At 53.2% G+C, this 27846-nt stretch overlaps 1 protein-coding gene across 2 annotated transcripts; it reads right to left on the reverse strand.

The window, feature by feature from the left end:
* Positions 1 to 947: 947 nt before the first annotated feature.
* Positions 948 to 27554, reverse strand: PDE1B (phosphodiesterase 1B; the record flags this gene model as incomplete). 2 transcript variants are annotated; one of them, XM_080705423.1, is made up of 14 exons in its annotated part: positions 948 to 1051; positions 1750 to 1880; positions 2240 to 2348; positions 2620 to 2701; positions 2875 to 2995; positions 4036 to 4137; positions 4250 to 4375; positions 4480 to 4580; positions 4965 to 5105; positions 7077 to 7193; positions 8614 to 8680; positions 8843 to 9025; positions 10242 to 10355; positions 27445 to 27554. In XM_080705423.1, the coding sequence occupies 14 exons, from the start codon at positions 27552 to 27554 to the stop codon at positions 948 to 950; spliced, it is 1608 nt and encodes a 535-aa protein (XP_080561549.1). The 2 variants fall into 2 exon arrangements, with proteins under 2 accessions (XP_080561549.1, XP_080561550.1); XM_080705424.1 differs by lacking the exon at positions 27445 to 27554 and adding an exon at positions 14674 to 14726.
* Between the last annotated feature and the right edge of the window lie 292 nt (positions 27555 to 27846).

Raw genomic sequence — 27846 nt, forward strand, 5'->3', positions numbered from 1 at the left:
GGAACCCCTCCCTCCCCACACACAGGGCTTTGAAAAACCCCAGCTGTTTTTCCTATTTCAGCCCTTCCCAGGGGAAGAGAAGGGGAACCCAGACCTGCCAGCTAAGATCTGGGATGGGGGGCTGAGGGAACCCCCGAAATGTATTGCTTAGAAACTTGGAGGCAAAAATGATGGGGGAGGGCCCGGGGGCTGGCATCTCTGACCCTCCCCTCCAGACCCTGGGAAGCCTCCAGGGAGCCCCGCCCCCAGGTAGCCATCTAGCCAGGAGGGGAGTCCAGAGGCAAGGGGATGGGCACAGTGACCATTGGGAGCCTGAAGTTCCCCAGTCTTGCTGCTGGGAAATTAAAGTGCATCCCAATGGGTGTCAGGTGGGGAGGGGCCCTTCCCTGAACCCCATAATCCCTGGCATTTGGCCTTCGGTGGGTTGTCTCTTCAGCGACCACACTCCCACGGAGCAGATGGGGGAGCCAGTCCCAATGGATGGTGCTAATGACATCAAATGCTTCGGACTCACTTGGTGAGGACCTGGGGAAAGAGGAAACGTGTCGCACTCTGGTCTTGTCTCCAGCCTGACCTCGATTCTCCAAGTCCTGCCAGGTCTGCACTAGTCCCAAGTACCGTTGTGCAAAAACACCCTTGGGAAGCGAGCCAGCCGAGGGCTAGAATGGGCTGAGATGGAAGTCACGTTTGCCTGACCTCACTGAGCCTGTGTCCGGCCGGATACCCCTCTGCCTGCAGCCACCATGGCCTCCTTCCCTCAGGGACCATGGGACCCCAGGGGTTGGAGGATTTCCCTGCTTCCCACCCACACCCTAGCGCAGTGCTGTGCGTTCACCTCCTCCACTTCACTGGAGACAGCAGAAGCAGCTCGCATCCACAGGCCCCAGAGACAACCCACTGAGCTCTCCCCTCCCGTCCCCTCCGCCACCTCACCTGGCCAGCCCCGGCTAGTCCAGATTCCCATTCTGGTTATGTTCATCTTCTGCAGGGGAGGCTGGGGCCTCCTCTTCACAGGGGGAAAGCTCATCGATGGACATCTGGTTAGTGATGCCTGAAGAGGGGTACTGAGCTTAGACCAAGAAGTATCTTCCCCCAGAACCCAGGAATATATGAAGAAAAGTAAGGGATTGTCAACCCTGCCTCAGAGCCCAGCTCCCTCCTGCCCATCCCCAGGGCACAGCCTCTCTAGCCCAAGGAAGAGCTGGAGCCGCCAAGTTACCCAACATTACAGGGGTGCTATTTACAGACACCATGATGTGCAGGGGTCCCTCGGGTCATGGAATACCATGGCCGTCCCTGTCCTCTCTCCAGCCCCCGTTCTAGAACAGCCCAGACTGATCGGGCTAGGCTGCCTTTCCTGTGACCTCACTAGTCTGTTTGCTCCTTTTCCAACTCTGGGAGTCAGTTGCCCCAGAGCTTAATTTAAAATGGACCTAGCCAGGTGTGGTGACACACGCTTGTAATCCCAGTACACAGTTTCACAGCCAGGTTCACAGCCAGCCTCAGCTACTTATTGAGGTTCTCTACAACTTAGTGAGACCCTGTTTCAAAATAAAGGATAAAAAAATAGGGCTGAGGGTGTAGTTCGGAGGTAGAATGCCCCCCAAAAAGGACCTGCTAGTGTTCTATTAGCCACCCTCACCCCACAGTCCCCCAGCATCACTCACCATTCACGGCCCCTCATTAGCCACCCGCACTCCCACAGCTCCCCCGATTAGCCACCTCCCCATGACTCCCAGCATCACCCACCACTCGCGGCCCGCTCCTTCCACTTCTGCTTATTCTCCTGAATGTACTTGGTCCAGGTGGCACGGAAGCTGACCACGTCAGGGTTGGGGTCTCCCACATCCACATCTAGAGAAGGCTGGCGCCACTGGAAGCTAGATGCAGGAACCCACACACACATCCAGAGGTGAGGGCAAGCCTGCTCCAGAGTCACCCTTACGGCTCAGAGTGGAGGAGATGGAAGGCGGGGAGGCTGAGGGAGCCAGGTCCTCCGCTTTTCCCTCTACCGGTGAGTCCAAGTCCCTGTCCCTCCCCCAGTTTCATCCCTCTCTCCACACCTTCTCCCCTGGTAGAAGGCAATAAAGACAACCAAAGGAAGAAAGGAGACAGGGGTGAGGTGGTGGGGAGCACAGGGCAGCCACACCTGCTGACCCCGACCTTCCGCGCCCTGCCCACCTCCCCGCATCCTCCCTCTGCGCATGCCTGGTCCCTCCCCAGAGGCAGCTGCCCTCACCTGGGCTGGCTTTTAGACTTGGAGTCCTCATCCGACAGGGGCTGGACGCTCTTCTCTGCCACGTCGGTCAGCACCGAGAACGTAGGCTCCACAATGAAGTCAATGAAACCTGCAGGAAGGGGCAAGGAGAGGGTGCAACTGGCATGCCGTGACCCTGGCTGTGGGCAGAACGGGGTGGAGAGGTGACTAGGGCTGAAGCCTTCTCAGCAGGGGTAGCCTTTGGGGTGACAGCTTGGTGGGCCCCTGGCCACCCACCTTCCCGGCGCAGCAGCCCTGCCTCTACAGGAAGGCAGGGGCAGGGGGATCTGGAGCCATCCGGGTCCTGGGCACAGACAGCAACCATTCCCCTGCCAGGCCTTCCTGTAGCAAAGGACACTCACCAATCTGGGACTGGGCCACCAGAGTGGAAGTACGATCACAGAGCGGAGAGAAAGGCAGGCCCAGCTCTGCCTCTTTGTCCCCCTGGGGAGAAAGGACAAGGTAGGGGAGCTGGAGAGGACACCTCAGGCCCACCAGGCCAGGTGCGGCTGGGCGGCAGGGTGTGAGCAGCGGAGCCCCAGCACCTTGGGCCTGGGAAGGTATGCACCTCGGAGACGGGCGAGCGGATGCCACAGAGGACCAAGAGATGCCCCTACCTGGCGGAAGAATTCCTCCATGAGGGCCTTGGTCCAGCGGCTGTGGACCGCCCACTGCTTGGTTGGATGGCTGATGTCAGCAGCGTGGAGCAGAAGAGACAGGGCTTTGGACTTGTCGATCCTGTTTGGGGCAGGTGTTGGGGAAAGGGAAAACCAAAGTATTAGGGAAAGAAAATCTAGACCATTCCTATCACACATCCCTATCAGACCTCGCGTGCAATCCTTACACATAACTTCAGACACCCCTGTGGCTACACGTGCACACACACACGTCCGTGCACAGGTAGCAGCAGCACAGGTTAGCAGCCGAGAACCCAGGCTCTTAGCACCAAAGGGCGTGGATTTAAATCCCCACCATACCAAACACACACAAGCTGTGAGACACTGAACGAGAGACTTAAAATTCCCCCAAGTTTCATTTTCTTCAACCCTAAAATGGAAACGCTACCACATGTTGAGTTGTTCCAAGAATTAAATGACATACAACAAATACACATTTAGAAGAGCGTCTGGCACATAATAAAGACTCAGTCGATGTTATTTATAGTGATAATCACTATTATTATTATACCCCCAACCATGACCCGCTGTGGCACTGCACACTCTCCCACACACAGACACCACACACAGAGATCAGCACACACCTTCAGGACACACAAAGTTCACGCTCCCTCGCACACTTTGATGTGTGCCCGCCCACTGCGGAGCAGCATTAGATGTAGTTCTGGCATTTTTTCCGTCCTCTTTTGTCTTTGCTAACCTCACATGACTCTCCCAATAGCCCTGGTAGAGAAGGAGCTAGGGACAGGCCTTTGTTGGGAGAGGCATGTCATGTTTACCGTTTCACACAGAAGGACACCAGAGTCCAGAAGGTTAAGTGAATTTCCCAACATCCTAGAGTAAGCCTACCCTGAAGCTGAGGTGAGAACCCCTATTTCAGACTTCTGGCCCTAAGGTCTTTCCAGCAGACCAGCTGCCCAGGCTGTACGTACACCCGGGGCCAGCTTCCCACACGGCACCCGCTCCTATCCAGGGATTCACTCAGATCGATCCTTGGAGCCAGGACAGCCCACCACCCAGGAGGAAACAGCGCAGCAGCCGCCCAGTGCGCCCCAGTCACACACCGTCCTCTGCCTGGCACCAGCCCCCCTCCGTATCCACCTCTCCAGCTGCTGCAAGGCCGTCTTCATGGTCTTCACTTGCTGGAAGTGGCAGGACATGTCTGTGGCCAGCACCATCTCGATGACCAGGGCCCGCAGCTCTCTGAGTGGACAAAAGAGAACAGCGCGGTCAGCGCTGCGGGCCGGAGGGTGGGGAGTGGGGAAGGGCCGGGATGAGGGTTTCTGGGGAGAGCCAAGTGCCGGCCTCTGCTCACACAAACTCATCCTTGGTGAGGTTGATGAAAATGTTCATCTCGTCGTCCTGCATCAGCCGGAAGACGGAGCTGATGTGGTGGTTCTCCAGCACAGAGCGATCGTTGTACAAGATGGCACATTCTGACCTGCAGGGCCCAAGGCGGTCACGGCCGGTCCCTGCCAGGGGAACTTGGGGAAGCCTCCTGCCTCCACTCGGCCCCTCACAGCCCTGCCCCATCCCCACCCTCACTTGGTCTGGATGTGGAAGCTGTTGGTAGTGCCTGTGTGCTCGTAGTCGTGGATGGCTGCAGCGAAGACGATGGCCAAGACCTCGATCTCTGACAGGCAGTGCTAGGGGAAAGAGACGGGATGAGAGGGGGCCGGCCCCGCCCTGGACCTCCCCACACAAGCCAGGCCACCGGCCCATCTTCTAGTCTCCAAGGCCACTCTTAGGTGAATGCAGCCAGGTACCTCAGCTCCCAGGATGGCCAAGGACCCTCCTCCAGCCCAACGTGCACCGGTCCCACTGCAGCCCAGCACGTCCCCAGCACTGCCCATGAGGTTTTGGTGCACCCGGGAATTCTCTAGAATGAGTTAATCCAATACGACTCTGTAAGTGCTTTGGGATGCCAGAGGAAGACCCAAAGGGAGAAGAGAGGGACTGAAGAGCAACCTAGGTTCCCGGCTGCAGCCTGGCCCGGCCTGGCCACAGGTGCCAGCTCGCCAGGCACCTACCACCATCCCTGTGCGGAGCAGGAAGCAGTGCACGGTCTGGGTGACGTCGGCCGCGTGGATCTGGTTGTGGTAAGGGTTCTTGTACTTCCCGTAGCCCGTCTCCAAGGCCTCCAGGAAAGTCATCAAAAACACAGTAGGAATCTGCAGGGGGAGGGAAGAAATCCAGATAGATAAAGGAAGACCTGCGGGAATGGCAGCCACGGGGCTGAGGTGAGCAACCCGGGGTCCTCTAGAAGGCAGCGTGGTAGCAGAGAGCATCACTCTGCAGCCAGGTGAACCTGGGTCCGGCTCTACCACCTGCAGGCCGTGTGACCTTGGGCAAGTCATGCATCTCCCATGCTTAATGGCAGAACAAAGATAATACCTCCTACCTGGAATTTAATGGGATAAGTACAAGGCACTTAGTAAGTGCTCTCTAAAGAGCAGCTATAATTATTATTTCCCTGGAGATTTTTAAGAAAGAAAGCTTCCCTCCTACATTCCAACCACCCGCCCCAGCCCCAAATCCAGTCCCATGGGAAAGAGCATAGAAGCAGGGGAAAGAATAAGATGACACAGAGAAGATCCTTTCTGAAGACACAGATCGCCCCTTCTCCAGGAAGCCTTCCCTGACCACCTCCCCTCCACAGACACTGATAAGCAGCGCCAGTCCCGCCACACAGGCCAGGAGCCTGAGCTCTGTCCAACCACTCTCAACTCTGCCCCCCTCTCTACACATGCCCCTGGGGTTTCTCTGCCTCCTTAGAGAAGCTCAAGGCTCCGAGAGGGCAGGGCTGATGTCTTCACCTGTCCTTAGATCTCTAGGCTGGGAAAGGACAGAGGTCCGGGACTTGGGCAGGCTTCTGTAGAGAGGAGTTACAAAGTGAGGAGAGACAGGGAAGACCCTAGCATCCCCCACCCCTACCCCTGGAGGGCTGTGCCCCAAATTCAGGGAATTTTAAAGGACTGTTTCCATGACAACTGCCCTTGCTTTCAGGTTACCATGGTATCCCTGGAGGGAAGGGAAGAAGCAGGGAGGGGCTGGGTGCCCAAGAGGAGAACCTGGATCTGGAGAGGGGAGGCTTCACTGGGAAACAATAAGGATACACACATGCACGCACACACACATGCGCGCACGCACACATGCACACACACGCGTGCACACACATGCACACACACACATGCACACTGCCTTGGAGCAGGTGGTCTGTAGCTGGCCAGACCCAGCCCAGTGCAGCTCCACTCGGGGTCCCCCAATCCCAGGCCTTCAAGGCAAGGAAGAAAAGTCTGTGGAAGTGGTGTCTGAGACTCCGTGTGGAGAAAGGAGAGCTGGAAAGGCCCCAGGGTTCCCTAATACTGGGGCTGGGGCAGGGGCAGGACTAGAAGGAAGATCGTGGGTCTGCAGGAGAGGCACCAGGAAAGCTCTGAAGAAAGCCCAGCCAAGCACCTCAAAGTTTTGGAAAGTTCCTTGGAAGTTCTTGGGAAGGGTGGGGTCAAGGGTAAAGAAAAGCTCACAGGCGCAGCCACTGAGGCGGAAGAGCTGCAGTGACCTTCCAAGGCTTCTTGGACTGGCCCTCTCTGCAGCATTCAAGCTCCCTCCCCGCCCCAGCATCTTCAGCCCTGCCCTCAGCTTCTAAATGTGCTTTTCCCAGGTGGAAGTGCTTTTTCCTGGCCCTTGTTCCAAGTGCAGGGTCCAGAGAGGCCCAGAAATCCAGACCATCCACCCTGGCCAGTCAAGACAAGGAGAGAGCAAAGGAGCTCTGCCCTCCACTGGCGCTGTCCCGCCAAGCAAAGTCCCCAGACTTTGAGACAGAGCTGGGGGGCAGGGAGGGAGTAGCCCCCATCTTCCCTCCCAGGAAGCCAATGGAGACCCAAAGGCTCAGAGCCTCTGCACTCCAGGGTCACCGCCTAGACAGGACAGGCAGAAGGAGCTGGATCCCCGGCCAGACTGGTGCAGACCCAGAGCCCGGCCTAGGGAGCTGCAGTGAGGCCAGAGGTTGGGATGGCCACAGGGCAAGAAAAACTGAGAGAGGGGTGGGCAGGAGATGCCGGCACTCAGACAAGTGTGAGAGGGTTGGAGCCCTGCACCTGGGCAGAGGGGCAGAGGCAGGCCGTTGTCTGCAGCTGTCGCACCTTGAAGCGGCTGATGAGGTTGTGTCGAGTCAGCAACTCAAAGACGATGGTCCTCAGGGCGTGGTCATCTGCTGCCCGGTTCAAGGAAAAGACATCAAAGCACCAGAGGTCCAGGTTCTGCCGAGAAATGACGGACTAGTCAGGGAAGCTCCCTTTGGGGAGATTTAAATTAAAGAGATTTGAGAAGCAGAAAAGCAAAGAAGTAGTGATTTGGGCCTCTTTTGTCCCAGGAATTTCTCAATATGGGAGAGACAAGAAGTCAAGGGGTAGCCTCTGGGGTGAGCAAAAGTTGTCCTGAGGAACATGGGAACATTACTTAAAAAGGAAGGGAAACGCTGGGCGTGGTGGCACACTTCTGTATTCATGGTGCTTGGGAGGCGGAGACAGGAGCATCTCGCAGGTTCGAAGCCAGCTGTGCTGGCTTAAGAGACCTTGTTTCCAAATAAAAAAGTATAAAATAGGTCTGGGAGTATAGCCCAGAGGTAGAAGGGCTTCCAGGAACCCCAGTACCACCAAAAAAAAAAAAAAAAAAAAAAAGGAAGGTAAGCCGGGTATGGTGACACACACTTGTAAAAATCCCAATACTTGGTAGGCTGAGACAGGAGGATCCAAGTTCTGGGCCAGCCTCAGCTACTTAGTGAGGCCCTCTGCAACTTAGTGAGACCCTGTTTCAAAACAAAGAATAAAAAATAGGGCTGGAGTGTAGAATGCCCCTGGGTTCAATCCCCAGCACTTCCCCACCAAAAAAGGGAAGGAAGCTGGGTGTAGTGGCACACACTGGAAATCCCAATACTTGGGATGCTGAGACAGGAGGATCATGATTGGTGGACAGCCTCAGCTACTTAGTGAGACCTTCCACAACTTAGTGAGATCTTGTTTCAAAATAAAGAATAAAAAATAGGGCTGGGGGTACAGCTCAGAGATAGAATGCCCCTGGGTTCCATCCCCAGTACTGCAAAAGGGAGAGAGTGAGAGTGAGAGAGAGAGAAAGGAAGGAAGGAAGGAAGGAAGGAAGGAAGGAAGGAAGGAAGGAAGGAAGGAGAAAGGCTGGGAGTATAGCTTAGAGTAGAATGCCCATGGGTTCAATCCCTAGTACAGAGAAGAAAGAAGAAGAAGAAGAAGAAGAAGAAGAAGAAGAAGAAGAAGAAGAAGAAGAAGAAGAAGAAGAGGAGGAGGAGGAGGAGGAGGAGGAGGAGGAGGAGGAGGAGGAGGAGGAGGAGGAGGAGGAGGAGGAGGAGGAAGGGAAAAAAAGAAAAGTAAAGCTAGGCATGGTGGCACCTGACTATAATCCCAGTACTTGGAGGGATGAAACAGGAGAATTGTAGGTTTGAGGCCACCCTCAACAACTTAGTAAGATCCTCTTTCAAAATAAAAAATAAAATAGGGCTGGATCTCAGAGGTAGAACATCCCTGGTAGAACACCCAATACCACACACACACACATAATAAAAAAAAAATCATATCATAAACAGTCTGGAAGTCCCAATGGCTACTCCAACCCCAACCTTATCCTCTTTCCCACAAACCCAGGGATCACCTTGAGACAGTTGTGGACTGCCGTGGAGTAGGTGGGACCCACAGAGGTATACGTTCTCCGAAACATCCTAGGAAGGAATGAGAGGAGAAGCCCAGGTGTAATGTCAGGAAGCCAAGATCTGGCCAGGCGGAGTGATGGGGTGAGGGTGAGCACATGGGGCCAAGCGGCCGGTGGGGTGGTAAACGGGCAGGAGTGAGGCAGAGGGAGGCTGGGTGGGGGCAAACCTCACCGCTCCACGAAGATGCCAGCCTGCACGGCGTGCACGATGCTTCGGAACTTGGGCTTCTCCTCTGCACGGCGGCCTTTGGCCCGGGTCTGCTGGGTGAAGGTGGAAGCCAGCCAGTCCCGCACCTCCGAAGGCACCGCATCTGACCGCAGCTCCTGCAGCTCATCCTCCGTGTCCAAAATTTGCCTGAGGCCCCAGAACGGGAGTCACGGGAAGGACAGCAGGTGCTTCCACAGCCCAGAGACTCTGAACCCAGCCAGCTCCAAGCTTAGTCACAATCCTGCCTGCTCTTTGCCTCGGACCCTCCCTTTTCTTTCTCTCTCTCTTTTTTTTTTGGGGGGGGGGGGATTACTCAGAATTGAACCCAGGGGTATTCTATCTCCAAGTTACACACTCAGTCCTTTTTAATTTTAAAACAGGGTCTCATTAAATTGTCAAGGGTCTCACTAAGTTCCTAAAGCTGACCTTGAACCTGTGACTCTCCTGTCTCAGCCACCCCGAGTACTAGGATTACGAGCATGTGCCAGCACACCCAGCTCTCGCTTTCCTTTCTTTTGCTGTGTCTTGTTGTTGTTGTTGTTGTTGTTGTTGTTGTTGTTGTTGTTGTCTAAAGTCTCCAAGAAGGAAACAGCCCGCATGTGTGGTAGTAAGCATCCCGACCGTGGAAGCGTTCAAGCAGGCAGTGGAGCGCCATCTGCCAGGGATGCTCTAGAGCAGCACAGCTCAACAAAAATAAACTGCCAGCCACACATTTGAAATTTTAGATTTTGTAGTAGCTACATTAAAAGGGCAAAAAGAAACAGGTAAATTTGTTTTAATGATCGATTTTACTTAACGCTACTGCCTCAAATATTACTTTCAATATGAATCAATATAAAATACAGCAATGACATATTTTACATTCTTTTTCTGGTCTTTGAAATCTAGCATGTAATTTACATAGACATTTTAATACATCCTCAGTGTATTCCAAGTGTTCAGTAGCCTCCTGGAATCAGTAGCTCCCATGTTGGGTGGCACAGGTCTAGAGAAGTATTCTGTTCAGAGATGAACAGAATAGATGAGCTTTAAGGGCCCTTCCAACTTGGAAACCAACCTCTCTCTCCCTCTCTCTTCTTTTACGGTGCTGGGGATTGAACCCGGGGCCCGTAGATTCTAGGCAAGTGCTCTACCACCGAGCTACTCCCCCAGCTCTCTCCTCGCCTCGCCGTCTCTGTGTATGTCTACCTCCACATCTCGCTGCCTCTGTCTCTGCTAATAGCTCTTTCTGTCTGTCCCACCCTCTCTCTTTCCGTGTCTGCCCCAGTTGTGCACTCCGCCTCTCGCGCGCTGTCCCGCTCGCTTTCCCTGGGACGCTGTCTAGCTGCTCTCACTCTCCTTCCCGTTTGCAGGGCTCTCTCACCGAGTCTCATCAATATAGACGGCCTCCAGCAGAGAAGCTGTGTACTCCAGGTTTTTCTTCAGCTCCTCGATGTTTACCTCCCCGTTCTCCAGCTGCTTCACCATGCAGCGCAGCCTGCAGGGCGTGGGCACAGACCCCCTGATTAGATGACGCTACCTTGTCGTGAAACCCTCCGGGAGGGCACATTTTGCAGAAACATCCTCAGTCTTCCGTAAGTTGTTAATAATTCTGACACCGATGATAATAGCGACTAATGTCTTTCATCCGGGGCTACGGCTACTGCCTATATTAAGTCCATCTACCCCCAAAGTTTAGTCCCAGGCTCTCCGCACTCTACCACTCCCACCCACCATCTGACCTCAATACCCACTTCTGTTTCCCAAATGCTTTTCTCTCTTTAAATTGCACGGGCCCAGCAGAATTAGGCAGGTACAAGCCCCGGGGGTTGATGTTTTAGGGATGATTTGTTTCATAGTCTAGACAACGGAGAGCTGAAACTGCATCTCTGTTTGGGATCAACAGCCATCAAAACAGCCCCCAGGATTCTTTCATTGTCTCTTGGTCAAGGCAGGGAGGGGGGGGAACATGTCCACAGCCCCTCTGTCCCTGGCAGGGATGGCAGAGGCGCAGAACAAAGACCAATCTGAATGCGTTAGCCTGGCCTCGCTCCACGCAGGCAGAGCTAATGGATTATGATTCCAGAATCCATCAACCAGGACAAAGCTGGATTAACCCCTGCCTCCCCAGCCTTGCGCCACAGAGAACCTCTGGCAGTAATTGTCCCCGTCCCCGGCCTCTGGCCCAGCAGAAGCGCCTCACTTCATGGTGCAGAAGTGTGAGGTGGTCCGGGCTGCCCCTTCCTGGGTGCTGTGCCTGAAGGGACAATCCTCTCATGTTTTGCACTTGGGAATTTCAAGGGTCAGTGACTAAGTGGGGGGCTTCTTAGAAGTCTGGTGATTCCAGCTCAGCCAGTCAAAAAGCAAACAAAGCTCTCTGACTTCAGATGTGATTTTCAAGAAAGTGACTAAACATTTCTTCCTCCTGTTCCTCTGAGCCCCGACCTACTCCACCTAAAGCCAATGCAAGGGTGAAACGGGAGCCATTACAATTCCCCACTGAGAGGGGCTTCAGGAACTCAAGGTCGCGCCCCATGAGTCAGGGAGGAGAAGAGAATGAGTCAGGGACCAGAGGCTGGAATTAGCATCAATTCCCAGGGATGCTGGGGGAGGGAGAACAATGGCATTCCTGAACAGAAGCAGCTCCAGAACCTAGGGGTCTCCTTGGATGAGGGGTGCCCAAAATAACCAGCCCCGGGAAGTATCACAGGCCAGCTGCTCACCTCAGGGCCCAGCAGTCCTGGCCGACATGTCTGGGAGCAAATGGGGCAGAAGGGAAAGCCGCAGAAATGGGAGGCAGTGTGCAGCCTAGGAGGTGGGCTCTCCAGAACCCTCTGCCACCAGCCTTCCTCCGGCACTGTTCCCATGTGGAAACAGCGGGGTGTCTAAGGAGGAGGAGGGCGGGCTTAGGGAAGCTCAGCCCCAGCTCCAGCTTTGTTAGGGAGGAGGAATGGAGACAGGCTAGACATTAGAAAAGGCTTTCCCAGCCAAATGAGCTAGAAAGGGGCTACCAGCCAGTATCTTTCAGAATAAAGACTACAGATTGCAGAACAAAGAGGTATGCTATACATTTGAGGGGCCCAGGCACAAGCCAGGCTTTCCTCTCTCATGACCAGGGGCTTTGGAATCTGGGGACACACAACCCAGAAAGAAAGGAAAAAAGGCCTCCTCTACTGCCTGCGGCTCCATCGTCCCCCAGGTTCCCATTCTCCCGGTCACTCAGCCCTGTCATAACAAAAAATTCTGCCCCCAGGGGGTCAATGTCCACCATCCAATTTCTCCCTCCCAGTTTCCTTCTCCATTCACCTCTAGAAACAGGTTTTCCAGAAGGGCTCCCAAGTGAACAGCCACACCCACGGGTGCTCATTTGCATGCATTCGCATAATCGCTAAGGATGCTGCCAGCTCTACATTTTAAAAAGGGTTTTCTCCTACATTATCTCATTTTATCCTCACAATGGGCCTAGGAGGGAGGGAGGCGGGAAGGAGTTGCTAGCTGGTTTCCAATGCAAAACCCTGCTCAGGAGGCCACGCTGGTGTGCCAGGATGGATTCCCGAGATCCAAAGCCATCACTTCCCACTGCGGGCCTGTGGGCAAGTCACCACCTCTTAATCAGTATTTATTAAAATGTGGCCCTAAGACTGCCAGTGTCGGGATCACCTCTGGCACTTGTTAAAATTCAGATCCTAGCCCTCACTGCACACCTGCTCAGCCAGGATTTCTGAGGGGATGGCCCAGGGGTATGCACTGTTAACACACACCCCAGGTGATCCTAATGTACTCTTGAGTCAGAACTTTTTCAGAGCAGCAATCTCGTCTATAAAATGCTGAAGATTATAATAAAGCGGCCTCACAAGGCTATTAAGAGGATTAAATAATATATGCAAAAAACCTGGCACAAGCAAAAGGTCTCCATAAATATACTTTGAATAGGAATTAACTGACAGGCCCCAGACTGGCCCTGTGCAGCTCAGACCTCGCTCCCAGCAGCTGCACCATGCTCTATCCCAAGCCCAGGAGGGGTGCAGAGAGTGAGTTCAGATGGAGCCAGGTCACTAGGAAGCCCTCTAACAGAAGCAGGAGGATAATGACTGTGATCTCTCCTTTATGAATAAACCCTCATTTGATTCTCACAAGCACCTTATGTAAGAGGTAAGTGACTTGTCCAAGGTCTACAGGGCGTCAGTCCCCGTTGGGTAGGCAAAGCCTACAGCTCACACTAAGGACGGCAGTCAGTGTCCCCATGCAATGGAGGCGGGAGGTCAGGAAAAGGGCCGCCACGGCTCCTCAGCCTCAGCTGGTGCCACCTAAGGTGTTGGGAAAAGTGTGCCCACAGGAGTGTCTCCTGGCACTGACAGTGACTGATTTCTCTTGGCCTTCGTACTGAGAGCACACAGGATGTGCTCTGTGCAAGTCCATCAGATAAACAACAGGGAAAGGGGCAACTGAGTCAGGTGTGAGGCCCCCTCCCAGAGCTCCCAGCTGAGTTTCCTGAGCCCGGGTTTCTGAAACTCTACTGATAAGCCTGGAGAGCGAGGTGAAGTCGCAGGTTGACTTTCAGCACACCACTTCCTCCTCCCTTGCTTCTAGGTCTCATCCAGGAGCTCATGTGCAGCTTCTGTTGAGATCTGTAGCAAACATGATCCAGATGCCAGAAGGGGAGGGGGAAGGAAGGAAGGAAGGAAAGATTAAAGAACAAATTTGGCAAAGGAGGAGTCCAAGAAGAGGAGCTGGGCTCAGGCAGCTGAAAGGATCCAGGTGCGGAACGGCAACCTCCCAAAGTTAAATAAACACACTCTTTCTCTCTCTCTCCTCTCCCTCTCTCTAGCATGTACGCACACCCGCGCGTGCGCACACACACACATGCACTCACACATACACACATACACACATATATATATCATACTTTGGGGCCTCTTTTGTTCCAAAGTCCTCCAGAGTTAGGATCTCTCTAGACCTGCTGTAAGTCCTCACCTCGAAGTTCTACAGGAAGTCCTCCCCACCCAGATCAGCTTCCAACCCCCTGGTTCAGCCCAGAGAATCTGACACAGGAATGGTCTCTTGCCCTCTAGAACAAGATGCTCCACACTGTCCGGTCCTCATCCAGGCCCAAGGAAAACTGGATGCTGCCCCCAATATCCCTTCCACCTCCATCCCACCCTCATGTCACCATCACTGCTTTCTCCTTTACCTTCAGTCCCTGCACGGTGAAAAAAGCCTCAGCTCCTGACCCAGGAAGGCAAGAGTCCCTCCTTAGCTCTACGCAGCCAGCTGGAAGAGAAGACTCCTGGCAGTAATAACCCCAACACCTCAGCAGAGCCCAGCTTCCCAGCCCCTGCCAGCTCATTTCTTTGGTCATCACTTAGCTCTGGGCATTTCCAAAGCCCCCTGCCACTACTCCCACACCCACAGTCCCAAAAGGATGACCATAAGCAGGGGCCTCAGGATAAGCCAGCCTCAAGCCAAAGGAAGCCAGTTAGAAGTAATTCTGCTTTCAGTTCAGGTTCTTACAATTAGAAGAAGAAATTTCAAAAGGGTGTGAGGTCCTAAGGATGCTGGGACAGGGAGAGAGGAAGGAAACACTGCTAGTCACCCACTGGAGCCAAGGGGAAGTGGTAAGAAGAAAACGGGGTGCAGGTGGGGGGAGAACCCGGGGAAGGCAAGGTGGAAAAGTCGGTACAAACACACACACATCAGACATGGGATTATCAGGTCTGATCACTCCCCTCCACCAACTGCAACTGGTGGGCCCACAAGCAACCTGTCCTTTGCTCCTCCCCTCCCCTCTCCTCTCCTCTCTCTCCCCCAGTACCCACCTGAGGATGGGACCCTGGAGGTGGCTCCTCTGAACAGGAACAGGGCTTGCCATGGGAATCAAAGTTTTCTACTTCAGACCCCGGGGGGGACCTGAGGCCCCTACAGGGTAATGACTTCCTCTTGAGCCCCCGACTTCCTCCTGCTGGTCCCAGTAGAACTGAGCAACTGGCCAGGAAGCCCCCAAGGGAAGAGAGCTGGAGGGCCTGGCTAGGGGAGGGATGCTGGGGCTGAGACCCGCCTACAGGAACTGGGTGAGAGGCCGCGGGAAAAGTTTCACATCTGAATCAGACCGAAAACAAGAATCTGTTGTCAGAAGAATCCCAGAAAGGACAGAAATAGCACAGGCCAGCCCCTTGCTCTGAGGAGGTGGGGCTTCTCTTTGGGAAGAAGGGGTTAGCAGGAGACTCCAGGACGCAGAGACAGAGAACTCTCCTGGAGTGGTCACAAAGAAGCTTGTAGTGGGTGGGGAAGGGGCCCTGCAAGAGCCCCCACCCCAGAGGCTAAGCAGGCCCAGCTCCCTCACAGGGCCTTTCTCTCTGGAGGACATTCTTCAAAATGAGCTTCAACCCACATGAAAGGATAAAAGCAAGACAGGAGTATGAACTTCCTAGAGAATTAGAAACTGTCTGGGAGGGGCTTCTGAAGCTAAGAGCCAGGGACCTTACTCAGAGCCAGAGCCTCAGAGAGGGAAGGGCCCCGCTCCTACAGCAGGGGATGAAGTCGTAAGGGCTTGTTCATAAGAACCAAGAGGCTGGGCAAATTAATACTCCAGCCCTGGTTTTCTCATCTGTAAAATGGAGACTGCGGCGCAACGGTGAATTCACTACAGAGAAGTCTGTCCAGCTCAGATGGCCCTAGAGGGGCCAGAACAGGCACCCAGAACGCGGCTAAGTACCAGAACCCCTTCTTCCACCTCCAGACTTTGCTCTCTTTCTAGGCCTGGGAAGAAAAGACGCCGGTCTCTGCAGCCCGAAGTGGACGTGCGCACTCAGCCCCCGCCGCCTCCCGATTGGCTGCGAGATGACATCACCAAGACAAGTGCAGTGGGGCCGCGATTGGTCGGCCGAGGGGCTGGGCGGGGCTACAGAGGGGAGGAGGCGAGGAAGCCAAAGGCACCCAGCAGGGAGAGGTCCTGGCGCCTACAGTCCCCAAAGTGGGGTCCTGGGCCGCAGGTGGTGTGGAAACCAGGAAAAGTATGAGTATGGCGGGAGAAATGGAAAAAAGAAGAAACAGGCAAGCAAGAGCTTGAATTTCAAGACGGGAAGTCTCCTCCTCCTACCCTTCCAAAGCAGAGAGAAATTAAAATACCTTGTCACTGTGCCAAACCCTTGACGGATTATAAACAAGTGAAGTTGGGGAGCCGCTCCTCGGCTCCGCTGAGCACTGAGACAAATGGAAGTGGGCTTCCACGGCCACGAGAGCGAGAGAGGTTAAAGATGGTCAGCGTGTTTCCTCGTGAACTCTCGGTGGCCGGGAAGCAAGGTGGCTGTGATGCTGGAAGAAAGGAAGCCGCTCTCTGCGTCCATCCACCGTCTCTCGTTGCCCCACGGCCCCACTCTCCCTGCAGCCTCACAAGCTGATCAGAGAAAAAGGGGTAGTCCCGCTGTCAGACACAACTGTCGCCCAGGGTGAGGGCCGAGCCATTTGGCCCGTCTTCTGCACATGCTCGCCCACGGGTGGCACTGGGGCAGGTGGCAGCCAGCTGCAAAAGGCCCCAAACACCAACACCCCAAGCCAAGCCAGCGCCCCCACTCCTGTCTCCCCACTCCAAGTCCTGCTGTTCTAACCGCAGCCCTTCCATTGAAAGATGGAGATTCCCAGAGGAAGTGGTGGTGTAGGCTTGTAATCCCAGTAGTTGGAAGGCTGAGACAGGAAGGTGACAGGTTCGCAGACAGCCTCGGCTACTTAGTGAGGTCCTCTGCAACTTAGTGAGACCCTGTTTCAAAGTAAAGAATAAAAAATAGGGCTGGGGCCGGGCGTGGTGGCGCACGCTTGAAATCCCCACGCTTGAGAGGCTGAGACAGGAGGATAGGATCACGCAGGTTGGAAGCCAGCCTCAGCTACTTAGCGAGGCTCTCAGCAACTTAGTGAGACCCTGTTTCCAAATAAAATATAAAATGGGTCTGGGAGTATAGCCCGGAAGTAGAAAGCCTCTGGGTTCCACCCCCAGTACCACAAAAAAGAAAAAAAAAAATAGGGCTGGGGGTGTAGCTCGGAGGTAGGATGCCCCCGAAAAATAAAGAGACTTCCTAAATTGAAAAAGCCTTGGAAGCCTAGCATAGTGGCACATACATGCAATCCTAGTACTTGGGAAGCTGAGACAGGAGGCTCACAGGTTCAGGACTCGCCTCAGCAACCTAGCAATACTCTCAGCAGTCTAGCAAGACCCTGTTTCAAAATTAAAAATAAAATAGTGCTGTGGGTGCAGCTCATGGTTAGAGAACTCTTGGTTCAATCTCCAGTATCACACACACACCCCTCTTGGAGAGATTATCGGGTCCATTACTCTGTTCTCCTGCCCAACAATACTGAAGTTGGTTGGACAAACTACGGCTCTCCACCTCACCCCACATACACATGCTGCACCACTTACTCTAGACTGTCACCACTGTTGTGATGACGATGACGCTGATGTGGTTGTGTGGTGCGAGGGATAGAAACCAGGGCATGCTACCTCTGAACTACACCACCAGCCCTGTTTTATTTTATATCTGGAAACAGGGTCTCACTAAGTTGCTGAGGGCCTTGCTAAGTTGCTGAGGCTGGCCTCAAAAGTACAATCCTCCTATCTCAGCCTCCCAAAGACTGAAATTACAGTTACAAGTACCACCATGCCCAATTTCTAGTATTATCATCATCATCATTAGGAATAGTAGTAGCAGAAGTAAGTGCTACTGGCAATTGAACCCAGGGGTTCTCTACCGCTGAGCTACATCCACAGTGCTTTTTGTTTTTTATTTGAGGATAAGGTCTCACTAAATACCCAGGCTAGCCTTAAACTTGCAACCCTCTGGTCTCAGCCTTCCATGACTAGGATTATAGGCGTGTGCTACCACATCTGGCTAGCCTATTATTCTTCAGTGTTCCTACTAAGAAGGGATGTTTGTCAACCACCATCCCTTCCCAGAGAATACACTTCACACACACCTATGTCCAAACCCCACACTCCACCTCTTTGTGAGCTAAGGAGACTATTACCCGGGTCGGAGGCAGGACATAGACGTGAGGACCCCAGCAAAGGGTCTAGTCTTAGTTTTCCTTTAGCCCTTAAGTTTATTTTAAAAATAGAAAGGTGCCCAACCATAATGCCTCCCTCCCTTTCCCAGGCCCAGCTTTCCCCACCCTGCACTGAGGAATAGGGTTCCAGAAAAGAGCAAAGGATGGGAAGCCGCCTCTGAGGGTGGGGAGGGCTTGTCTGTGGGTGAAGGGGTTCATGGGCTGATCTCAAGGCTCCCAAATCTCAGAAAGTAAAAGAACCAAGGAAATCATACAAATTCAATAGAAAGAGGGCATGGATTAAAATCAGAAGACTTGTGCCTAGACTTTCTCGCTATACGTGATCTTGGGTAAGTCACTCTGAACTTTAGTTTCCTTGTATGAAGTGGGTAGATAATACATGCTTCACAGGACGCTCACAAAGATCTGATGAGACACTGTACGAGAGCACTCAGAACTGAAATAAGACAGGAATGCAAAGGATTATTATTTAGTTCAATTCTTTATTAGGTCAGCAAATTGTGCAGAGAGGTACTGGAGATTGAACCCAGAGGCATTCTACCTTCAAGCTACACCCCTAGCCCAATTTTACTTCTTATTTGGAAACAGGGTCTCAATAAGTTGATAAGAGTTTCATACCTGCTGAGGATGATCCTCCTGTCTCAGCCTCCCGAGTATGGGGATTACAGGCATGTGCCACCCCACCCGGCTTAGTTCAGCAAATATTTATTAAGAGTCCTCCATCAACAAAACATATGCCCACTCAATACCCAGAACCCGATTTTCCATCCAGACCCCAAATGGTACCTGGGCTACTTGTGGGAAAGTTCGAGTCTCCCTGCCACTTCCACTCCAGACACCCAGGATTTCTCTCTGTCTTCTTAATCACTGCAGCCTGGGACGCAGGGGAAGTGGAGGCCAGGGATTAGGATGAGCACGGAGCTCCAGAAACCAGGAGCAACCAGCCCTGCACCTCACCAAGCTTCCATTCCCTGACTCCCCTGGCTTCCCATTGCTATAGGAGCAGCCCCAATTCTGGCAGCTGGCTGGGCAGAGTGGCGGGGGTGGCTCCAGAGATAAAAATAGTCCTTCTGGTGGCAGAGCTGGGGTGCCGTCCTGGGGGGCGGTGGGCCTCGGGTTTACATGGTAGCAATGGTAAGAGATCTCAAGGCACTGGACAGAGGGGCTGGGGAGGGGTGAGTGGGGAAGGAATAGGGCAGCACTGGGGGTGGGGAAACCAGGAAAGTGGAGGGAGATGAGAAGGAGGGGCAGGCAGTACTAAGAAGGCAGAGAAGGGAGCTTTGGAAGTGCTATGGGAGAGAGTCTGGGAACACTGGAGAAAGGGTGAGGGGGGCTGCTCATGCCCTCCCCCCGTGCCTGTGTCTAAAGGCAGCTTCCCTCTGCCTCTAACCAGAAGCCATCCTCACAGGTGTTCCTTAGCAGCAGCCCCGCACAGCTCAGATCACATGAGGAAAGGGGTGATCTAAACAGTCTGAGTCTTTGATTAATGGGGACCCAGGTGTCCCAGCTCCCAGCCCAGCACACAGTGAGTCACCTCTCCCTCGGACTTCAGTCCTTGAGAGGGGAAGAATGGGAGATGGAGAGGAGGCAGATGGAGAGGAGGCTTCCAGGACCCGGTCCAAAGAACCTTCCTCTGGCTAGCTTGGCCTCCCCCCTCCCTCCCGACACTGTTTAATTCTGCTCATTAACCACTTCCACATGGACCACCCCACTGGCCCTCCAAACCACGTCCCAGCAGATGTTCCCAGCAGCTGCCCTGCTTCCAGGGGGCCTGACAGATGCTGAAGGTGGCCTGCGAGGGAAAGGGAATTGGAAGCTTGGCAAGGGATGGCTGCAGGTGTGATGGGGCCACGCGAGCCGTACATCAGCAGGCTTGAGATTGGTCCCAGCTCTGCCCCCGCCTTACCAACTGTCTCTGGGGATCAGTTTCTTTCTCTGTAACCCTTTGCAGCTCTCAGATTCAGGGCCTGGGTTGGAACATGAGATAGGATGCCTGGGCCTTGGTTTCTCGGGTCCCAGAGTTCAACCTCTCTGACCAGCTCACTGCTTCCCCAAATCAGCTCTGACCTGGTCTTAAATGAGAAGGGTGCCTTCTTATCAGAAAAAAGGCCACATTCCGACCTCCATACATATCCTAGGAAGTTCTCCTGCATATCTACCTCCAGTCTATTGTGCTGCAGTCAAAACAACAGCTAACCAAGGTTTCAAAGAAGGGCAGAAGGGGAGAGGAGGAGACATATTTGGGGTGAGGCTAGTGCAATTGGATTTATTATATACCTTTTGCATCAGAATCTCCAAAGCTTCTGCTTGGTAGGAGACAGTCAGGGTTTAGGGAGCTTGGTATTCCGGCTGGCATGTGTGCACACTCAGCCCAGACCCAAGAAGTTTCCAAACAAGGTGAGCATAAGGGAGAGGAGGCGGGAGAAGGTGCCAAGAGAGATATGCAAGAGCTGATAAACAGGGGAGCGGGAAGCCAAGAAATAGGAAGGAAAGGAGAAGGAGAAAATGCCCTAGTCCCAGGTCCTACCACCAGAGAATCACCAAGCACCGCCACCCAGCAAGCCCAGCTAAACGAAGCCAGCACCGGCTGGCAGCCTAACCACCCCACTGCAGCCCTGATGATTACTTGCAACACTGGCTTCTCACCGCTTAGCCTGGTTAAGCTAATGGCACCCCCTGCAGCACCCCCTTTCCCACTCTTCCCTGAGCCCCACACCCCAGGCCGGTCCCTGGATACCCCCGGCCTTTTCTCCACCAAGCCTGCCTCTCCCACAACCCCAGCACAGCTCTCTACTCTGCCAGGTCTGGAATGCTGACGGAGAATCCTAACCTGATGTTTTCCTTTCAGACAGGGATAAGCACAGACGCAGCAGGAGTTGGGGGACAGGAGCACTGGCAGCACCGAAGGGTATGAGGGCAGAGGAGCGAGAGAGCCCTGGCACCGCCGCCGGCCTGCCTCGAATGGAGAGCAGCCCCCCTTTCTCCTCTCCCTGCCCACTAGCCCTTCTTTCCTCTCCAGTCCCCGTCCAGGCCCCTGCCCCGGGCTCCCTCCTGGGTCTCTGGACCATCTAGGCTTCTCCCTTTGGGAGCAATCTCATTATCTAACAACTTCCAGTCTCCCAAGTTGTCTCAGCCCCACCCCACCTGCCCTGGTCTTGTCCCTCTTTTCCCCGCTGCTGTCCCGAAGAGAGTTGGAAAATAGCTACTCCACTTCCAGAACCTGAGAAAATAAGCCCCTGGAGATTTGGAGGCAATTACCTCGGATTCCTCCCTGGAGGAGCTGGGAGGAGGAGGTCACCGAGAAGGCAGAAGAATGGCCGAGAGGAAGACAGGAGTTGAGGCTGGACTCCTAGGAAGGCCCAAAGGGTGCCCACCCGCAGCAACTCCACCCCCGCCGTCACCCAGCGACACCCGGGCGAGGGAGGGCACCTCAGGGACGTGCCTGGTTCCCAGCCAAGATGGGAGAAGAGTAGGAGGCCAGGGCCAAGAGTGAGAGGGTCAGTCAAAATGAACAGGGATAGAAAGAAAAAATGGGAAAAAAGAGAAGAGCAAAATGGGGCCCAGGAAGGAAACACGGGGTCCAGGCATGCTGACACACACTTGTAATCCCAGTACCTGCGAGGCTGAGACAGGGGGATCGCAGGTTTGACAGCCTCGGCAATTTAGTGAGACCCTCGGCAACTAAGTGAGATCCTGTTTCCAAATAAAAAAATCAAAAAGGGCTCAAAGTATAGCTCAGAGGTAGAACACCCCTGGATTCAATCCCCAGTACGAAAGAGAGAGAGAGAGAGAGAAAGAAAGAAAGAAAGAAAGAAAGAAAGAAAGAAAGAAAGAAAGAGGAAGGAAAGAAGGAAGGAGGGAGGAAGGAAGGAAGGTAGGAAGGAGACAAAAAAAGAGTGTGGATAGAATCAAAGAAAGGAGAGAGAGCAGAAGAATTAGAGATAAATCTTCCATGATTTCTTTATAGACACAAAAGAAAGGCAAGACCTCTTTCAAGGCTTTCTCCTCCTCTGTCCCACCCCGAGGGTTGCTGGGGCTGGGCGTGGGGCAGGAGAGGGGAGCAAGTGTGCACGTCTGGACGGGGGCAGGTGGAGAAGGGTCTAAAGATGTCCAGGCCTCTCTCCAGATGAGTCAGCTAGTGTTCCAGCCCCATGGGGTCCCTAATCTCCTTCCCTTTCCTCCGGGCAAAAATGACAAATGCAACCTAAGCTGTGGCATCTCCTCTTTTTCCAACCTGCCTCCTGAAGCTCCCGAACAAGGAGTGATATTTAAGGACTTTTGGACTTCTCTTAAGTAGGGTGTCACATACCTGATGATGTTACTCCAGGCCTAGGGACTTGGGATGCGTGCCAAAGGCGGAGTCCCCGTGGTCACGGGACCACCCATGTGGGAGCTCCTCACGCTCACCGCTCACCGCCTTGGAACTGCAGCTATACCACCCACTTCTACTTTGACCACTGGAGCAAAATGCTAAGGAGTATTTCTTTCTTTAGACCTCAGTGGCTCCCAACCTTCCAAGTATGGCCAGCCCTCCTCCAGCCCCACCCAGCCTTCTATTCCCTCAGCCCAGACACCTGCCCTCACCCCATCCAAATAAGCATTCATCAACAAAGCCCCTCCAAACCGACCCCACACGGTGGGACCTGAACTGATTAGGTACTTCATACCCCTGCCTCCTGCATCTTTGTCTCCCCCTCATCCCAGCCAATAGTCACCCATTCATTCCCATTTCCCCACCTCTCCACAAAGCAGTCTCTCCCTTGCTGATGTTATCACTTTAAAGCCACTTTCATATGGATGGTATCAAATGAAGAACTGAGACTCTGAGAAACTATATAACTTCAAGATCACACAGATCGTAATAAGCACAGTAGGAATGTGAACTCGAACTCCAGGCTCCGGCCGCTCCTGCTCTTCCTCTACCAACCCCCTGGTCCTGGATTCCCTCCTGCCACCTACTCTGCCCAGTGGTGTACAAACTCTTCCTTTAGTCCGAATTCGATGTCCCCTGCCTCTGTACCTCCCATTCGCCTTAGGACTGGAATTTTCCACCCTCCACCATTCGAGAGATGCCACATGGTTCTCGTTCACACAAAGCTGATGGAGGAAATATCTGATGGGAGAGAAGGTATAAAAACTAGGGAGGAGAGATTCCCTGCACCACGGACGGAGCGAAGAAGGGCTAATGCAGGGAAGGTGGCATAAGGCCCTGGAGAAAGGATGCTCCCACTTCTCTAGAGGTCCAGGGAGCCAGAGTTTATACTGCGATCTTCACAGCAGCTCCACAGTTATAGGCAGAGAAAGGATGGCAGCGTGATTTTCAACACAGGGCATATACAGAGCGAAGACAAAAGGCAGCAGACATCCATGAGATGCCGTCCAGACCCTTGGCTTCCTCTTCCTGCCCTCTGGGTCTCCCCAGGTTTGCCAAACAATTTGAGTGTGTCACAAATACATACACAAGTCCACACATACACACATACACGTTATCCCACTACCCACATACACACACGCATACAATATCGCATTCATACCTAGGACAATTTCAGGTATTCAGGCAAGTGCATGCCTTCTTAACATGTTTATTACCACACAGGCTGTTTATAAACATAAAAACAAAGAGACATCATCGTAGATCTCTGTTTCCGGCACACACGTCAACCTTTACCCAGACATATATGTATACATGTCAGACATTCACAATTTCGTTCTGAAATATCTCATTCACACAAAAGCCATAGCTTTTGTATTCTTGCCAGTAACCCCTTCAGTTCCAGGCTGGGTCCTGAGGTTCTCAAATCCACACTTTTTAAGCATCACCCTCTCAAAAAGCAACATCACCGCCTCCATCTCCATTTCCTACCTCTCCACCTCCCACATGGAGGTATACACACTCCACAGAATCAGAGACAGAACTAGGCTCTGTGACTTATGTGCATTCATTCATTCCCTTATTTAATAGTATTTATTGAGTGCTTATTATGTTCAGGGTACCACAGTAGACTCTAATGAAACAAAGATAAGCAAGAATAATTCCCAACTGGATCCTTGCTCCAAACTCAGCTGTAATGACCTTGAAGCACAGCACAGGGCATCGAGCCTAGACCTGAGGGTTCCTGAGTATGGATCAAGCAGAGAGAGAAAAGAAAACGACAGTGTTTATACTGTCCCAAAGGAAGGGAGAAGCTCTGCTTTAAAATGTATAATTCCAAGAGAAATTGGAGCAGAGAAATGAAGCAATGCTGTACTATCCGGGGAGAGAGAACTCACGTCTATGCTTTTCCTGTGTATAACCCCCCAAAAGAAAAATTAGGCAGAAACCCAGATTGGTAGGATTTTTCCACTTGGATATGTGTAGCAAAATGAGGGCAAGGGTCCCTACCTCCCTCTCCACCCCACAGGATAGAGTTGAACCAGATTCCAGGCTCCATGTCGTCCATCACTGTAACCCCAAATCCAGCAGACCACCTGGCCCACGGGAGCACAAAGTTGGCAGGTGAATGAATGGGTTGAGGTGGCAAACCAGTCTCTGCTCATAGCTTTCCTTGATTCACAAAAGATAGCAAAAACTCCTTCTACCTCTGCTGACCCTCCTCACACTCCCCAAAGGCCTATGGCCTCAGAGGTGCATGGACAGCCCAGTCAGATTCTTCACCTTAGGGTTAGGGAGGCTGGAAATCATCCTGACCAGCCCATCATTTCTAGACTTCTCCCAGCCTCTTTCAAGCCTAAGCTTACGAGTCCATTGAGTTAGGAGACTTTTCCTTCTAGCCAGAGATAAAATCCCATAGTCGAAGACTTTTTCCAACTCCAGATTCTGAATTTATCTTTGACAGGGTTTTAGTGTCAGAAACAGAATTTCTAGATATTTTTCCCAACAAGAAATTGCCTTGCACAACTATATTAGTAGGCATTTTTAATCCAGAGGCAAAAACACCAGACATGGGCTCCCCTGAAGAGAGTCAAGATGTCCTAGATTAGAAATTAAAATGAGGAGGGGTGGGATGTGTTAATTAGAGGAATCAAGAACATATATATATATATATATATATATATATATATATATATGTGTGTGTGTGTGTGTGTGTGTGTGTGTGTGTGTATAAATAATTCGGGGAGAATAAATATATGTATATGTGTGTGTGTGTGTGTATTTAGAGAGAGAAATACCATCTGTCTCCATTTCCATTTAGTACCCAGTCCTAAGATAATCATGTCTACCCCCCTTTTTCCAGACTAAACAACCTCTTCCTACCCTAGCCCATGAGGCAGAGGGAGGGCTCTATCTCCATTTAAGGGAATTCCTCCTTCCTCACCTCTTTAGAAACCACCTGACCCAGAGAGCTGGGGAACTCCTCCTACCCGGCAAAAGCACTAAGTCCTTTTATGTCCCTTCCTCTGATTTTCCAAGCCTCCCCAATAGTCAAACAAGGCCAAGTCCAGACAGCCATCAACTCGGGATCTACCTTGATCTCAAGATCTTTCTCTGAGGAAGTGAGATTGAGCATCTACTGCTGGTGGTTAGTAATCAGGAGACGGTCCTTGTCTGGGTAGATCTGCACACATAGCTAGCAGAATGGAGACCAGGTGAGTATGTGACGAGCTGCCAGTGTTCTGAGACACCTACAAGCAGACTGCTGAGGGAGAGCAGAAGAACCTAACCCCAGAGACAGTGGTCCTCGTCCTCCACGGGAAGCTATCTAGCTAAGGCACTCGAGGGGCGGCTGCCTCCACTCCTTCCCTCTCCAGGTTTCCATGCCTCCTGGGATCCTGTTCTCTCACCACCGAGCACTTCTTCCAATGAAAGAAGAAATGGCAATTTGTCTGCAGGAAGGACTTTTGGTTAGAAAGGTGTGGGAATACCCAAACTAGTAAAACTGACTCTTCTGCATGGCCCTGCCCCCATGACGAGCCCCGGGCACTATGGGAAAGCCATCCTGAGACACCTGGAATTCAACCATTTACAGACCCCGAGGCCCCGTGCCTGCCTTTCAACCTCTCCATTACTTTGACTTTTGGCCCTCTCTTTGACTTGGTTACCATTAGCCAAGCATCATTTTCTATCAAGAATCACCCAGTGCTCCTCCAACTAAAATCAATTCAATCCTGTTTTTCACTTCTTCGTCCCAGAACTCATTCCAAGGCTGCGCTTCACAGAGCCCGGCAAATTGCATTGGCCAGAGGCAGCAGAGGAGGGGGACTGGAGAGCACGTTGGATTCCAAGTCTTGGTGCCCACTAAGACCTCAAAGCAGTGAGCGTGTAATTCAGAGGCACCTGCCCGGTACAAAGGCGTCATCTTACCACTGCAGATGACGTGTTTGGAGAATACAACCCTACGCAATGGTCCGACCCCTACCCCCATCCCTCCCTTTATCAGAACCCAGACATAGAAAGCTTCCGTGCTCACAACTGAGGTGACTGGGGAGAAAAGGGCTTCAGGAGCTAGGTTTACTGTTTGCTCACCAAACATCCATCCTCTCCTATGTAGAGCCTCTTTCCTGGGACTGTAGGGACTCATCTCAGAGAGAGAGGCATCTTCCCTGGTTCTCTGATTAAGAATCACCAGACTGCAGAGACTACCAGATAGCAGCTGCCTGAGAGGCAACCTGGTGCGGGGCTGGTCTTCAACCCAATCCCCTCCTCCTCTAAGAGGCAGGAAGAAAAGTTCCTTTCCTCCCTGAGACCGGTATGTGGGACACCTGAGTCTTTCCTTTCTCCCATTTATTCCTCTCCACCTGCCCTAGTCCTGCAACAATAAGAAATGATGCAAAAACGTGCTTGGAGATCCTGGAAGATCCCATATAAACAAAAAGGCTTTGATTAAGCCAATTGCCTGGCTCCTGCCAATCAATCTTTCTTCACTGCCACCCCCTCCTCCAGCTCCCAGGTGGGGGCTCCACCCCTTCCTCCAGATTCCAGGTGGGTCATTAATATGCAGAATGGGTTCCCAGGCCCCCTGAGAGATGAGCAGCTCAAGTAAGGGGGCCCCCCCACCTCCACTCCCTGTAGGATGCAGGAGGCAGAAACTACCAATCCCAACCCAGAGAGATGTGTATGACCCACAGGTTGGCACAAGTATCCCCATGCACTACATCTGCGGCTGTGTGCAAACCCTCTCCACACCTCGGTGACCCACGGATATTCGTGCACACACATGTGATGTGTCTCAGATCTGCACAACCCTGCACATAGATACGTGTGAGTCAGCCAGGCACCTCCTGAGCGCTGTCCGTCTGCCGCCCTGCCACACCGCACACACAGTGCTGCGTGTCACCCCGAGGTCCACAGGCACAGGCACATCTTGGCTCTGCAACTCCTGAGCCGGCTCCAACCAGCCGGCTTGCCCCACACACGCCTTGCACATGTGGCCTGGACACGCGTGTCAGGGCCATTTCCTCGCACCTGCCAACATGTGTGCCCGAGAGAATTTACCAGCCCGGCTCCAGCCATCCCCCTTCACCCCCGCCCCGCGCGCACACACTCCAAGCTCCCTAAGGTCCCTCCCTCCCCCCTTCCCCGGCCAGGGACTCACAGAGACCGAAGCTTAATCCACATCTTCTTACTGGGGGCTGACTTCAGCTCCAGAGGTGACGGGCAATCCGACTCCAGCATCTCTGGAGGGCTGCGGGGGGAAAGCTCCATGCTCAGCCACAGTCTAGGAACAGAGGGAGGAGACAGCACCTCGGCTCAGCGTCAGCCCCCGGCCGAGAGACCCTCGCCCCCCCCCCACCCCGTCCCAGGCCCTTCCCACCTGCGGCTGGCGTGGACCAGCCAGGCCGGTGTCTCTAGGCTCGGCCCAAGCTGTCAGGGCTGCAGTTCCTGCGGCTCCTCCTCTCCCGGTGCCCAGCCGAGCTCTGGGCTCCGGGTCCAGGCTCTCGGCGCCGCCGCTGCCGCTGCCGCTACCTCCGCCGCCGCCGCCGCCGCGCGCTGCCAG

This window comes from Muscardinus avellanarius (assembly GCF_963383645.1).
Source record: "Muscardinus avellanarius genome assembly, chromosome: 11".
Lineage (NCBI taxonomy): Eukaryota > Metazoa > Chordata > Mammalia > Rodentia > Gliridae > Muscardinus > Muscardinus avellanarius.